This window comes from Barbus barbus (genome assembly GCF_936440315.1).
Source record: "Barbus barbus genome assembly, chromosome: 23".
NCBI lineage: Eukaryota > Metazoa > Chordata > Actinopteri > Cypriniformes > Cyprinidae > Barbus > Barbus barbus.
Window position 1 is genome coordinate 6,895,230 of NC_136751.1, and position 16,509 is coordinate 6,911,738.

The following is a 16,509-nucleotide window of genomic DNA, read 5'->3' on the forward strand; positions in this document are numbered from 1 at the left end:
AAAGCTTGTCAGCAGATGGAAGCATAAAGTGCTCCAAAATAGCCTGGTAGACGGCTGCATTGACTTTGGGTTTGATAAAACTCAATGGACCGACACCAGCATACGTTTCGGCACCCCAAATCATCACTGACTTCAGAAATTTCACACTGGACTTCAAGCAGCTTGGATTCTGTGCCTCTCCAGTCTTACTCCAGACTTTGATTCTAAAATGCAAAATTTACTTTTATCTGAAAAGAGAACTTTGGACCACTGAGCAACAGTTAATTTGAAATAAGTTACAAAAAAATAAAGTTTTCTCACGATATTCAATTTTTTGAGATGCACCTATATACCAACACACCCACACAATTATAGCTGCATTATTTTCCAATTGGCTCTATAATATGCAGAAGCAGAAAACAGGAATAAAGCAAGTATTTGCTTTATAGACCCTTTATAGACCAAACCTGAAAAAATGGCACCATCTGTTAAAAAATTTAATTTTGAAGCCTTGCCAACAGAAATTTTTCTATTAACAAAAATTGCATCATTTTACAGTTAAACGGCACCGCGATTAAAAATAACAGTTTTAATGGGTTTCAATTAAAATTCCAATTAAATACACACCTGAGACAAAATGTATGCAGTTAGCATTAACACAGGCAAAATTATCAAAAACAAAAATTGGTGCACAAGGGTTAAGACCACAAAAATAACCACAAAACATTGTAGTATACAAATATTCTCTTTTAACCTCAAGCCTTTGAAAAATAAACACTGCAGAGGAACTGTGGCAGATAACCAGCAGAGGGAGCTTATATACAGTAAATGTACGTGTTACAATATTGAAAAAGCAACCGACGAAACAGTCCGGATATTAATGATTTTATTATTAAATCATAACCTGACAAACAGCAACACACAAAAAAACGGACCTTTTCAAATTTCGGACGTTGCCCGTGACGTCGCGCTGAGGTCATTTCCTGTTTGTGCTCCCGTTGAGAAGCTAGACGGAGGCCTATCCGCGATACCACCGCTCACAGACCTACAGGACGAGCTTTTCAAAATCCTTAAACGCGTCAAATAAGCGTTGTGGGATGAGTTTGGGCGACCGGGTTCGAGTTTCGGGCCACTGAGGGGTGGTTTGTGAGGATATTCGGCCGGTTGGGTGTTGTTATTTTTGGGGCAGCTGAGTGGTCATTGGCAGAGCTCAATACACAGCAGCTCGAGAGAGGAATAAACATATATTTCACGTCTCTAAACACCCTTGTTTCACTCCACTTACATGGGCTTTTGAGGATTTTTACATTTCAGTTAACCAACACCTCGCAGGAGAATAAAAGTGGAGGTAAGGGACTAAAACGTGCATCGATGATTGATGGCTAGCGTGATGTTTAGCCTAGCGCGAGTCTCTATATTTAAATTGCACTTAAATGCTATGTTTAGTTGCGCTTTGGGATACATTCCCAGAAATATCTGTTTATTAATACGTGTTTCTCAGGTTTGCCGTACAGATAAACCGCATCTCCCGTCGTAACACATGTTTGTCACTCCGTTTTTCTTTACAAAGCAGTTTATTAAATACAAGCACGCTTATAGATTGATTTAAACCCATTTGGCGCTTTCGAGGGGTCCTTGCTTGCTGATCTATTGTAAGTGCATCATTGTATCTTGACGGAGATCTCAGTCTATTAAGTTAAAAAAAGAACAGCTGAATTAGTGGAAATGAGATTATATTATCTATAAGGCCCTTTACACACTGTTCAGATGCATGATAGATGTGGATCTATAGGGTGAACATGCTGTATGCTTTTGGTTTTATTAATAGAACTGCCATGCTGTTCCACGTGGAGTTCAATGCAATTCTGTAAGCATGTTTAAAATAGGGAAACTTTATTTAAGGTAAAAGTAGTCAGATGTTTGACATGTATGAAATAATGCATCGGTCAGGTTTGTGCATAAGGCCTGAAGGTTATTGAGGTTGAGAGGGGTCAGATTCAGGACATCTCAGTCTGGAATTATTCCGCTCTGTACAGAAAGTGTGTAATCATTAGTTTGTTGAAATGGTCACAGTTCTTGTTTGTCTTTCTACTGTGGACTTCAAAGTGCGTGTGTGTGTGCGCGCGCGAGAGAGTTGTTGTTGAAAAAGAGGAACAGGCAGACCACTGACCGACTGATACACGCACACTAGATGCATGTACATATGCCAGCGATAGAGATGGACGGTCAGTGTGTTTTTAATGCCAGTGCATGTGTTAAGCAGTTGTGTAATGGACTAGCAGGGGCGTCACAAGGTGGGGATTTTATTTTGCAGGGATAATCCAGTGTTGTGCCCATGGTGATAGGGACAACATGTCAGATCTGTGCCAGAGGCACTGCTATGCCAGGAAACTCCTCTGGCACAGACTGATCGTGTACTCTCAACAACCAAAAAACCCAAAAAACAACAGCTTTTTTGTGCTGTTTGCAAAAGCAAGATTCTCTTTCTATTGTATAGGTTCACTTAACACTGAACGTGAAACCATGACATGCATTTTGTCCAGCACCATTTGTACTACTTATTTGAAAGATGCTACTTCAAATCGTGTTTCTTGTTAAGGAGAGGTGGGGTAATATTTATTAAGAGATCAAAGATAGAAAATGAGTTGAAAATCCCACAGATTAACATTAAAGAAAAGAGCAGAGCCATATCAAGGTGCCAGAAGTTGAAACTGGGCTTTTTGGACTTGGGCCACTCCACACAAAACAAAATGAACAAACAAAAATCTTAAAACATTTTCTGGTCACCAAAAAAAAAGTAAAATATTCTGTTATGAGCTGAAATTTTCGTATTAGGCTAAGAAGTTTTTGTCCCCCCGCCCTTTTTTTTAGAATATATGTTTATAATATAATAAGTTTTATTTTTCTTACCACTCTGCCAGTTTCTTTTTACTTCTTCTTTTAAGCATACATGTAACATAATTTGGTAAGATTTATCCTTAAAACAATTTACAAATGTTCAATGCATTGAGAAAAAATAATTTTGGCACTGACGATAACTCTTTTCATCTTTAATATTTTACACAGTCTCTATTCAAGTGGATTTATCTAATACCTTGTTTTAAGCATTTAGAAGGGTTTTAAGCATTTTTTTTAGAGGGGGTGCACCAATCTTAACATTCTGACAGATATAAGCCAGTTATTTTTTAAATGTTATGGTAAACAGATAATAGGATAAAACCCTCATGTTGTTCCAAACCTGCATGACTTTCTTTTGCGTAACACAAAAGAAGATATTTTGAAAAAGTTTCAGCTGCTTTTTGGCCATGCAATGGAAGTGTAAAGGGGTGCAAAACAACACTGGAGCCTGCCTACTTCAATTATAAAAATAAAAAAAATGTGGACATGTTGTGAAGTGATGACTGTTTTTTTTTTTGTTTTTTTTTAACTATTCCTTTAAGTAATATAAGTTATATTAATATGTAATTTTTTATATTCATATTATGTTATCATGAATCGCAATGCTTAAGAAATTCCCAGAAATGCCTGGCAACCACCCACAACATCAGCTGATACATGTACAATATGCTCACATTTTCTTCAGGTGGATGAACATTTTGTCCCCTAGTTATCAAGCGTTGTTTTTTTTACTGCAAAAGCTTGTGCCTTCTAATGTTGCTTCTGAAAACAGCAGGTGTCTTGTCTTGTTCGCCGTACAAAGTGGCACATTCACCTGTGGCTCAGACTGGCTTTACTGCAGTCTAATTGGCATCTCCATGGTGATCGAACAGTGCTCTCTCTCATTTCCTATCAAAAATGGTTTAAAAACACTTTGCGGTAAAAGAGGCTCATTCTTGTCCCGTGTTCATTAAGTTTGTGCTATTCTCTTCACACGTGTTGTGATTTTAACCCCTCCAGCATTTACATTATATGTATATTATCAGAGTAAATGCCTTCAATAAGGACTGGGAATGCAGGGTTCATGGTTATTTTGGTGATTTAACTTTTTGGCTCACACTTTATTTATCTAAGCACAATGCATGAGTTAAACATGTTTGTAAATTTAAATTAAGTTCCACAGGAACATAAAGAAGAAAAGTTGTATTTGTTCCTTTTTTGTAACTGATGTCAGTCTAGTCACATGCAAATCAAGCGAAGTAAATGGTTTTAGAACAAATACACCATAATCATCATAAAGGTAATATATGTAATTATATTAAACACATAATGAAAAAATTCTAATTTTTTTTATTTCAATATGGATACAATAAATTATTAATCAAAGAATGAGGCATCTTTAAAAGATAATGTGATAATGTATATGTCTTGTCTTTTTGGATTGGTTGTGCTTTCCGACTCTCATGACAGACATGAGATTAAAATATTTTTCACATAAGCCATTTTATAATAAAAGGTGATCAGTGGTCCACTCATAGACTGCACATATATAACATCATCATCTTAAAGATGTCCTAGACAAAAAAAATGAACATGGATTATATCCATCAGCATCCACCCGGATCGAGACCCTGATCCTTCAGGACTTTTATCCCACATATAAAGATACTTGTTTGCGAATAATGACTCAGCAATTTGGATTCATTCATGCAGTGTATAATACCGCGGAAGTTTTCCACAGCACATCTTGCTCTCATCTCTTTGTCATGATCTGTTCATTCATTGCTTTCCTCCAGCCCCCAGTTAGAGCTCGATATTGGATCGTGCATGGGACTCTGTTTTATTCAGTAAGATGATAACAAATGAATTTCAGCTGTCCCTCATCTGTTAAATGTGAAATTGAGGCTTATCTGTTGCAGAGTGCTGAATGCTGCATTTATGTCAAGTTTACATTACAAACATTTCTAAACAGGTGGCATTCCTGCAGCTTTAGTCAGGTGACCATTTGTGCAAAATCTTTCAGTTGTTGAGTTCAGATGCTAGATGCAGTAATGATAGTAATAAATTCACATGCACAATGCTTTTATTAAAGGACTCATTCACCCGAATGTGAATATTTGGTCATTTATTCACCCTCTGTCCCAAAGTTTTTTTTCTTTAGTCTGTGGAACACTAAAAATATATTATGAAAAATTCCTCTTTTTGCCATATATTGAAAGTCAGTGGGGGTCTAATGTTGGCATTGTTCTTGTTTTGTACATAAACACTGTTTGCTAAAAATGAGCACCAGAAATGTAAAACTCCTTAGTCTGTGGTGCTTCCTGTGTTATACTTTATTGTGGTTAACCTTGGTTTATTTGCATGATCCCAGGTGAGTCTGGCTCTGTATTACTGAACATCTGCCTGACCCGAGACTCGACACTCCCCCTCCCCCAACCTCCCTGCCACCCTGCCCTGCGCCCCACACTCACCCCTAACCCAGCATGAACGAGGTCAGCATCGTCAGAGAGGGCTGGCTCCACAAGAGAGGTGAGAATCGCTTATTCACTCATTCTTTGTAACAGTCCATATCATATTTTTGGATTGTAAACACTGAGTTGTTGTCTTCCTTGTCTCTGCTTTTTTGTTTTTTCCCTGCTTTCTTCCTCCTGCCATCTACTTCCCTGTATCTCTTCCTCCTCCTGTCTGCAGGTGAATACATTAAGACTTGGAGGCCCCGATACTTCATCCTAAAGAGTGATGGCTCTTTCATTGGCTACAAGGAGAAGCCAGAGACGTCAGACCACAATCAGCCCCCTCTCAATAACTTCTCTGTTGCAGGTCTGCCACACTTTACTGCCTCTCTCCACACACACACACACACACACACCAGATTGTGTTTAGAATTCTAACATATGGGTTCCCATTAGATAGTTTAGTTTTTGGGCTATGGGTTATTTAATTTATATAATATCCATAAAATAATAGCTTTTATGGATCACTTTTCCCATCTAAGCACCTGAAGTTGTAGTGGTAAATTATGGCAAAAAAACTAGTTTTTCTGACCATTGGAATATTTAAGAATATTTAAGTCTTTAAGAAAACCTTTAAATACATAAAAGCATGAAAACACTGAAACTGTAACATGCAAAATGAACAAAAACTAAAGAATTAAGGCTTTTCCACACCGAGCGCAAAAAAGCGAAATGAATTTCGCACGTGATGACACGCTGGAATAAAACAACAGCTTTCTATGGATGCTTCCACACAGACCGCGAACATTTGCGCACCGAAATGTTTTTTTTTTTTCGTCCAGTCCGACGAATCTTTTCAGTTTCGCAAAGTGAAAACACGGGCCGTCCAATAGGATTTGAGCTAGGTTCACGTGACCGGAGCAGCTGCTGTTGCACGAAAGTGTGAGAATGGTGGCGCTGTTTCGAAAACCACTGTAAACAAACAACCAAGAAGAGTCTCCCAGATAAGAGAGTGGATGCTGAGTTCTTGTTATCGTTGGTATTTGAGAGCAGATTTATTCTCACATGTTCTTCATACAGAAAAACATTTCTAATAATTCTCCACTGAATCATGTGATCTGTAGAGCACAGTAGAGCACGCGAGTGTTATGAGTCAGAGCGCGTTCACTCTCTAGATCTTCCATATAAAAAATAAAAAAAAATCGAGTGAAACATTTTTCTACACATGAAATATGAAAGCAAATAGACATGATCATGACGATATATTTTCGGTATGTGTTTTGTATGCAGCTCATTTTTTTTTCTATAGCAATAAAGGATGTTTATGCAAATATTATCAGTGTAGCGTTAGTAAACATACAAAGAGTGCAAGTGTCTGCTTATTACAGAATCAAAACAACTATAAATCACAATCAGAAGTTATTACAAGCACTCGATGATGGTTTAGAGTTGGTAAGCAAATACATTAATAATTAAATACATTTTCAAGTGTAGCTTGATGCTAATTGTACTTCTAATTATATTGTACATATATTATGTTAATATATGTAGCCTGTTCTTGTAAGCATTATAGATAGCTTGTGTTTCTGGTGTAGAACCAAACTTTGTTTATCTTAATTTAGATGTTAAATATACAAGATACATATCTGAGGAAAAATATATTGTTGATCGGCGCCACCTAGAGTGCAGGCGTGAATTAGCAGAAGGCGAACATTCGTTTCACGCTCGGTGTGAAAGCAATCGCGGGTGATTCGCCTCGCTTTTTCGCATCGCGCTCAGTGTGGAAAGGCATTTAGACTTGCGTTTTTGTGTGTTTTTCAATCAAAGTTGGATGTTTGTTTAAATCTAAACCTGGATATCAGCGTATTCGGTCAAGAAGAATCGCCCAGTTAAGAAAACAAGAAGCCATCTAATCAACATTAAATAGCATTTGACTTGTAATATTTGAGGTTTAGAAACTTTTGACACATTCAACACATTTAAATCCAAAATACAACTTTTCAGAACTTTAATATCCTTCACAGAGTGTCAGCTGATGAAGACTGAACGACCTCGGCCGAACACGTTTGTCATTCGCTGCTTGCAGTGGACCACTGTTATTGAGCGGACCTTCCACGTGGATAGCACTGCTGAAAGGTGAGGAGATGAGATGGACGTTTCTGCTGGAATCAGTGTCCTAGTTGTGAATGAATGAGTGGGAGAGAGAGAGTTTTAGAAGCAGATGCTGTGAATGGTATTTACTGGAAAAGCAGATTTAGTTGTATTAGCCAGATTTTTGCCAGCCAAAACAGGTTATTAGTCATTGCCTGTTGCTTAGATAGAATCGTAAAGGAGTTGAAAAACATTTCAGTGGAAACAGGAATTGTGTTTAGGTCATTATGTGACTAAAAAGCCCAATTCTTCAAAAGGATGACAATCATGTATATGTGATAAGCGTCAGATCATGGAAAATAACAAGAGGAACCATAACCTGCTTTATAGTTTAATGTTTTTCTTGGATTTAATGAATGACTAATATGATTTCATCTTGATGTCAATGCAGAGAGGAGTGGATACGTGCAATCCAGGCTGTGGCCAATGGGCTCAAGTCCCGGGAAGAGGAGGAGCCAATGGACATCAACTTTGGCTCCCCTGGAGACAACAGCCTGGAGGGAATGGAAGCTGCCATTGCAAAGTCCCGCACCAAAGTGGTAAGTACCTTAACTTCAAGTGTAGCCACGTTCTGGATGTTTAGGTAACATGCTTCACATCTCTATAAGAAACTATAAGAAAATCTTCTATGAAAAATATACCCCAAAATAAACATTTTACTCCCCCTCTGGCCATCCAAGATGTTTGTTTCTACATCTGATCAGATTTGGGTAACTTTAGTATTATATCACTTGCCAACCAATGGATCCAACCAGTGCCAACAAGTGAAAAGGTGCTGTTAGAATGAGTCCAAAATGAATAAAAGCATCACAGTAATACACAGGTAATTGAAATGACTCTAGTCCATCAGTTAACATTGTGAAACAGTGAAAAGCTGCATGTGTATAAGAAGGAAATTTATTGTTAAGATGTGTTAACTTTAAACTGTTGTTTCTGGTCAAAACATGAGTCCATGATACATAAAAACACTTCCTTCAAGTCCATTGCCTGTTGTCATCTTACATCAGAATCATCAACATATTTGTTTAGAACTATTGGACTTTTCACAGGAGAAAGAAATATTATGGATAGAGTATTTTAATCATAAGCAATGGTTTAAGTTAAAAACCTCTTAATGATGTATTTGTTCATTACAAACATACAGTTTTTTTGCTTCACAAGATATTACCGTAATTAATGGACTGGAGTCATGTGGAGTATTGTGGTGCTTTTATCCACAATTGTTTGGCACACATTTACTGGTGAGGAGGAGACGTAATGATATATTTCTCCCAAATCTGTTCTGATAAAGAAACAAATCCATCTGCATCTGGGATGCCCTGAGGATGAGAGGATTTTCAGCAGAATTTCATTTTTGGGTGAACTGTTCCTTTAAGTAGGCATGTAATAAACAAGCTCATTCAGAATCAGCAAGTCAAAATAATCCCCTTCAGCATTATATTATAGACTCCTCCGCTCTGTTTTGGAGTCCCAGTCATCCTGTTGTGGTTTATTTTGAGATACTGACAGGCTGACTGTACATTTATCCATTACTTGGCATAACTGTATTGCACAAAACAGTTAAATTGTGATTTCGCAGGTATGTGACAGTCAGTTTGTTGTTAATATTTGTGTGACTAAAATGTGTTTTGTCTCTTTCTATTAATAAAAAAATATAAAATTTAAAGTTTTAGGTTTATTTATAAAAGCCTTTTTTTAAATATTGAGGATTACTGACTGAGCAGATCTGTTTTTAATACTTTTTTTTTTTTTTTTTTTTAGACAATGAGTGACTTTGACTACTTAAAGCTGCTGGGTAAAGGCACTTTTGGAAAGGTGATTCTAGTGAGGGAAAAAGCTACTGGCATGTACTATGCCATGAAGATCTTACGCAAAGAGGTCATCATTGCTAAGGTGGGCAGCACATGAATCAGAACTTTAAAATGCTCCTGAATGATTTGTTTGAGAGTCATGACACAGTTGTGTGTCTTTTTTTTTTTGTCTATTTCAGGACGAGGTTGCACACACAATCACAGAAAGCAGAGTGTTGCAGAACACACGGCACCCCTTCCTTACGGTACGTTCGTTTCCATGGGTTTTTTTATTATTGCACAATTATCTTGGTTCTAGATTTGTTAATTCGCATTGTTTTCAATCTCTCTACAGACACTAAAATACGCCTTCCAGACACGAGATCGATTGTGTTTTGTCATGGAGTATGCAAATGGAGGCGAGGTTTGTCACATCCTGTCGCTCCTTACAAAAACAAGCTAGAAAAGCCTGCGCCATTCTGTCTCTTTTAAAATTCTGTTTTGTCTCCTTTTTACGTGTTTCCAGCTGTTCTTCCACTTGTCTCGAGAGCGTGTGTTTACGGAGGATAGAGCTCGCTTCTATGGGGCTGAAATTGTTTCAGCATTGGAATATCTGCACTCTAAAGATGTCGTCTACAGGGACCTAAAGGTTTTCTGTGTTCTCAGTGTTTAATGTTCTATATGTAATTATTGTAAAAATATATTTATTGTGAGAATTGTTTTTGAAAATTGTGTCATAGACCACAAAGACATGAAGTCTGTGTTCCTTTTTCTTTTAACCACAAATGGCAAAACACTATTTCCTAATTCTCTTTCTATTGCGATTCCCTCCTCAGCTGGAGAATCTGATGCTGGATAAAGATGGTCACATTAAAATCACAGACTTTGGCCTGTGTAAAGAGGGCATTACTAATGAGGCCACCATGAAGACATTCTGTGGGACCCCAGAGTATCTTGCTCCTGAGGTACTGCGAACTCGCTCCATGAACTTGTTTTTTCAGTAGATTTTTGGATCATAGTTTGATAGATTAAAAAGTAGAAAAATGCTGTGAATCAGGCCCAGCTCTGATTTGCTCATTTTCTGACCTATTATAATGGAATCCCACAGTGTTTTAAAGCAGGAAACCGTCTTGCTGTTTGTGTGTTTGGAACCACATTGAAAGGAGAGCAGAAGCTAAAAAGTATCTTCGCAATATTACACAATACATGTCAGGAAGTACTAGATGAAGGTTTAAGAAAATATTTTGCCCTGAGGTATTTCTTCAAGTGAGTAGTTGAAGGGTTAAACAAATGTGTGGAGGCTGAATTTAGAAAGTATAATTTTATGTGGAATTTAGCATATTGCATAAATTTAGTTTCTTTAAATATTAAAAGATGAAAACAAATATTTAAACATTGTTCATTTAAGCATGTCTTCTGACACACAAAGCTGTAAACAAAAGGCTTAACTATTTGCTGTTATAGTTGAATGCAATTTCAAATTATTTGTATGTTAATTCAGTTGTCTTAAAGGCATAAGGTTGGTTTAATATTTGGCAGGATTGCTCTTTTAGCTAACAGAAAAGATTTCATCATGATTAATCCCACCTAACATTAAAGTTGTTAAATATACTTTTATATTGCAATAATTGTGCGTTCAATCTTTAAATTAAATGTACAAACAACATAAAAGATATATATAGAAAGTATATTTTTAAATTTTTGATTATTGGCATCTTTTTTATGATTGAAGGCCAGTATCATTAATACTAATACTACTGATGTCTCTATAAAATAGTTTTTTCCCCCTAATATTTAACCATTGACTATAGCCATTCAGCATTACAGTATAATTGAGAGATATCAATTTTAACATTTATTAGACTTTTAAAAAAAACAACTTCGAATTTAAGTGAACTTAAAACAGTCTTCACATAAACCCATTATAATAAATGCCATATTTATCTGTGGCCTTCAGCAGAAATATACAGAAATTGAATATAATTAAATTAAATTAAATATAGATGAATCCTTGAAACTATAAAAGTTATTGATTTCCTCTCTTCTTTTCTTTTTTTTTTCTTTGATTAACAGACATCACCTCAGCCAGGTTATTAGGTTGTTTTGGCTGCTATTACTTTAAGAGCTGCCGCTGCTGAACATGACACCGATCTGACATGCATAGTATTTTCTCTCAAATCTCTTTAACTTTTCTGACCCACTTCAGTTCTTAAAGTCTCTACTAATGAACTGACGAGTTGAATCGGGTGTGTTAGATGAGGGAGACAGTGCTGGGATGCTCCAGGACAGTTTTGAAAACCATTTCAGAGACATGTTCTTAAATGTGACTCATATATGAAATATTACATGCATGCACACTTTTAAGGCAGCTTTAATTGCCTTTTTGGTAACTTCATGACTTAACTGACAACGACATTGCATGCACATAGTTTAATTCGTGCTTTGATATGAAATGATACAGGGTACAGCGCGCCAGTGCCTTTGTGCGTGCAATTGAAGAGCACGAGCTACGAGCACAGTACCGTTTCCGCGCTCGTTTGTGTCTTAACTAGTGCCTAAGTGAAGTTGGAGCGCGTGTCTGAAACGTCTCCAGTTTGATGTGGTCGTAAAGATGTTCAGCAACTGAATAAATCCACTTCTTGTCAAGAAAAAAGGGGCAGAAGCAGCAGTTGTGAGTGGGGTGGCCGACCCTAGCTCCGCCACTGCGTTAAATATTTTTAATGCGTTAAACTGAAAAAATAATCAACTGCATTAACGTGCTAATTTTGACAGCACTAATAATAATACAATTTCTAACAATAATTTCAAATAAGGTTTTGCCATTGGGATACATGGGGTAGAGGGGGGGCGATATACCGGTAGACACAATTAACCAGTAGAAATTTGTCAACTGGTAGAGATTTTCGACTATCATCTGTATCATGGTTACATGCTCACGTGACCGTTATGTAGTTTGCACGTGTTTTTATGCATTGCAGTTTAAAAACAAGTAATTTTAAGCTGTTGAAAACTAATCAGCAGCAAAAGAGAACTCATTTCACTATATGCACGAGCCGTCTGAGAGACCGTTTCTGAGCGCTGTCAGAGAGGTGTGCACACGTGAAGTCAGTGCTCGGTGCGCGGGAGTATTGAACGGAGTTATTTTTGCCATTTTATAGGCCATGAACAGTTAAATACACTTGTATGTGTTAAAATTCCTGTCTTTGTTAATATAATTGTAAACAGCAATTTGTGAAAGCAAACAGCTGAGAAAGAAAATGTGTAATAGTATATTGAATCCGGGTAGCTCTTAAAGTGACAGCAGTCTAAAAGTTCATTCATGTTAACCAAACAACAAAAGAGAGAAAATAATCATATATTTATAAAAATACCTATATCGTGATATATATTGTAAATCTACAAAATAGTATATACACAAAAAGGTGAACCTGGTAATTAATTTTTCTTCCCACATTTAATGTTGTCACTCAGGATTATGCTACATTATCAAAGTAAAAGGATTTACAAAAGTAGTTTCTTGATGTTTTTAAGCACTAGCTGCATGAAACTTGATATACCTTCCCAATATTAAAGGATGTCTTATTTAAGCTTCTCTAAACAGACTACTTCATTTTTCATCTTCTCATTCGTTCTATGCTGTAGGTATTAGAAGACAACGATTATGGCCGTGCAGTGGATTGGTGGGGTCTGGGAGTGGTTATGTATGAAATGATGTGTGGTCGGCTGCCGTTCTATAACCAGGACCATGAACGTCTGTTTGAGCTCATTTTAATGGAGGAGATTCGCTTCCCCAGAAACCTCTCGCCTGAGGCAAAGGCCTTGCTGGCTGGCCTGCTTAAGAAAGACCCCAAACAGAGGTAAGAAGAGCGCCTGTTTCCACTTTTGTTATGAAAGAGGATCTTGCGTATGTTTTAATAACGTGTTTTGGTGTTTTTAAGGCTTGGAGGAGGTCCTGAGGATGCCAAAGAAGTGATGACACACAAGTTCTTCAGTTCCATGAACTGGCAAGATGTCCTTCAAAAGAAGGTAAGAGTTTAAAACAGTGGGAACTGATTCATTGGATGTAATCCTCACACAAATTAGAGAATGTATACTGTTAATCACTTTGACAGATGCTCTTGAATCTCGTTTACTTTCATGTTCCAATATTGTGTCCGTGTGATTGATTGCAGCGTGATCAGAAGAGATGTCCTCAAACCCAACATGTTTTTTACTTCATTAGACATTTAACAGTAAACAGTCATTTATGCTGATCTCTGCATGTGCTTAACGAGTAATGTGTGAAAACCAAATGTTCTCTAGAGCTTTTTCTCAGACTCGTCTCTCACCCTCCTGTTGTTTTCTGCAGCTTATCCCACCTTTCAAGCCGCAAGTGACCTCAGAGACAGACACACGCTACTTTGACGATGAGTTCACTGCACAGACCATTACTGTCACGCCACCTGACCAATGTGAGTACCTCAGTTCTTCCTCCTTGCCTGTCTGCTTGCGACATGTCACGATTCTTTGTGTGAAATAAAATAAGTAATTCATTAAATTCAAATAAGTTGCACAAGAACGAGTCAAGAAGGTGCTACTGTGCATGTGTCGAGCTCATCCATCCGTGGTTGAGTATACTTTGAAAGCTGTGCGGACGCGGCTGGGCATGAGACGGAACAGAACGTTGAAAGTCAAGTATACACGGGCCTTAAATTGCACTGGATCAAAAATGCATTGTTGAGAAAAAAAAGTTGCATTGGTATATAGCTTGCTTGTTAAATGATATTTCTTTCAGAATGTAAAATATCTGTAAATGATGCACAAATATAAGCAATATGAAGTTTATAGTGGCATTCATTATAAACAACATTTAGGCTATTATAAAGGCAAACCTACTTAAAGGGATAGTACACCAAAAAATGAATATTCTGTCATTGATTACTCGTAAAACCCATAAGACCTTTGTTCATCTTCGGAACACAAATTAAGATATTTTTGATGAAATCTGAGAGCTTTCTGACCCTGCATAGACGTTCAAGGCCCAGAAAGGTAGTAAGGATATTGTTAAAATACAAAGTCAGAGAAATAAATGATTAAATGAGATGATTTGGTTTTCCATTGCTTGCAGATGACAGTCTTGATGCGGAGGACCCAGATACACGCACACACTTCTCGCAGTTCTCCTACTCAGCCAGTGTGCGGGAGTGACCACTCCCCTCCCCACTTTCTCACCCTTACCAGCAAACCGGACGCCCTTCACATACACAAACGCAAACTCATACAAGGACACGTGCACCAGCAACCCAAGCCTTCTGAGGAGCGGGTTCTAGGCGGGAGTACGGCATCTGTGAACGATCCTGAACAGGTGGTACCCTCTGGTCAGTCCTGGTTTCCGATTGGCCTTTCATCCAGCCAGTAGCCTGACACTACACATTGCAAAGCAATCCATCAATGAATCACTGAATAAATCTCGACCAATCAGGTACCGTCGAAAACACAGCTCAGCACCAGCAGGTTTCAGGACACACTCACACTCAAAACACTGGACTACGGGACTAAAGCCTCTTGTAAACACAAATATCGAACACACTCTAAATCATCTTGTGGGGACAAGAGAAATCAATTTGGACTTATTTCCCACTGATTGTTACAGTTTTAAAGCCATATTTCTGCAATTGTACAAGTGCTCTTTCTGGAACTAGCTGTTACCAATAGTGTTTTTACAGCGGGAGGACCGACGATGGGGTAACACAGAAAGGAATAGTGCTGTTTCTCTGCCTGAGTAGCGAACCGAATGCTGTGCGTGTGCGTGCGTCGACGGATGCGTGTTCTCAGTCTACATCTTCAACTGTGTGTCTTTTTGTGTTTCCATTTTGTACATGGGCATAACGTTAAGGAGTTGAACGGGGGTGGGATTGTTAGGGGTTTGGAAACTCACACACTATAGATGTGAAAATGTTTGTGCTTTAAAGGGAAGAGAGAGAGAGGAAGACATGTTAACAGAGAGGATGTGGTTTCTTCCACATCCAGGAACTTTGAAACCGGCTTTCTGGAGAGGCGTTTTTCCAGTTTTCATCTGCAGCCCCAGAGGCTTGGTGTTCCAAGGTTAGTGTATCATAGAAACTGTCCATCATGCTGTTTTCATTCTCTTGAACGTTTTGCAGACATTGATGTTAAAATGTAGAGACAAACAACCATAATGAAAAAAAGGATTTGAATGTCCTGTTATTTAACTGCAAGAGCTGCAGCATCAGCATGACCGACTGATTAAAGTAGCAAACAGTGGAAACGCGTACCTGCGTGCTACGCCATTGTTGTCGCAGCCTTGACACTTTTTTTCCATTTCTCCTTTTTTTTTTTTATTAGTGTAGTCAGAAAAAAAAAATGGATAGGATGTTTGAGAGAAAATGTTCCAGTTCATCTCCAGATGTGTAACGTGGGTGTGCTTCCCCAGACAGAAGCTGTCAGAACGCACCACTCTGATGTGTGAGGTGTTTTGTTCTTTTGCCTTTTTAAAGATGCTTCATGTGCAAGGAACATCAAACTATTTTGTTTTATTCCTTATTTTATTTGGATCATATTTTTTCTTCATTCGCCCACTCACTGAAATTAAATTGTCTTGATAAAATATATATATTACAATAGTAAAGTTTTTTTGTTTCTTTCTTTTGTCCATTTGTGTGAATGTGTGGTTGACTTGTGCATGTGTGGGTGCGTAATAAGGTAGTCACAGTATATATTTGCAAGGGGAAATGAAAAGCTTCCTTTGTTGAGATTAAACATGATATATTACCATCCCTCCTCCATAAACTTGCTCATACACAAAGGTCCTCAGTGGTACCAACAGCAGGGCCGAACTGAAGTGCTTCTACGGGTCTTAGGTGCATCAAGCCCAAAACTTGCTGTCTGCTATAGGCAACTCACTAGGTTTGGAAACAGCCCTTATTGCCTTGACTGAGAGACCGCCAGATGGCGCCATTTGCCCGAGTCATTAAAATAATACATTGCTCCGGACGTGACAAACACATGCACGCTCTAGTTCACATCATTAATGATGCTCAATTATAGTTTTTAAAAGAAACTTTTGGGTGGAGACATGAGGGGTGAAGATCAAAAATGGCCTGCTGTAGTGCTTTCACCCATTTTTCTTGTGTGTATATACCTACCTGTAGGACAAATGAGCTTTGAAGTGAAGTTATTTTGCAAATTTAACCATCGACTGTTCTGTTCTGAATGTGATGGAACAATCACGAATGTCATCATTGATGCTCAGTTTGCTT

The 16,509-nt window shown here is 37.9% G+C and overlaps 1 protein-coding gene across 1 annotated transcript; it reads left to right on the forward strand.

Annotated features, from left to right (window-relative positions):
* Window positions 1-800: 800 nt before the first annotated feature.
* Window positions 801-15,895, forward strand: akt2 (v-akt murine thymoma viral oncogene homolog 2). Its single transcript, XM_079373464.1, has 14 exons — window positions 801-1,327; window positions 5,228-5,385; window positions 5,548-5,676; window positions 7,334-7,445; window positions 7,852-7,999; window positions 9,222-9,353; window positions 9,451-9,516; window positions 9,606-9,674; window positions 9,777-9,899; window positions 10,087-10,215; window positions 12,893-13,107; window positions 13,189-13,276; window positions 13,599-13,701; window positions 14,358-15,895. The coding sequence occupies exons 2-14, from the start codon at window positions 5,340-5,342 to the stop codon at window positions 14,435-14,437; spliced, it is 1,440 nt and encodes a 479-aa protein (XP_079229590.1). The 5' UTR covers window positions 801-1,327; window positions 5,228-5,339; the 3' UTR covers window positions 14,438-15,895.
* The last annotated feature ends 614 nt before the right edge of the window (window positions 15,896-16,509 follow it).

Coding starts and splice junctions, on each gene's coding strand:
- akt2 (XM_079373464.1), top strand. CDS start 5,340: ATGAACGAGGTCAGCATCGTCAGAGAGGGCTGGCTCCACAAGAGAG. Junction 8,000..9,221: donor CAAAGTCCCGCACCAAAGTG/GTAAGTACCTTA, acceptor TTTTTTTTTTAG/ACAATGAGTGACTTTGACTA. Junction 9,675..9,776: donor AGTATGCAAATGGAGGCGAG/GTTTGTCACATC, acceptor ACGTGTTTCCAG/CTGTTCTTCCACTTGTCTCG.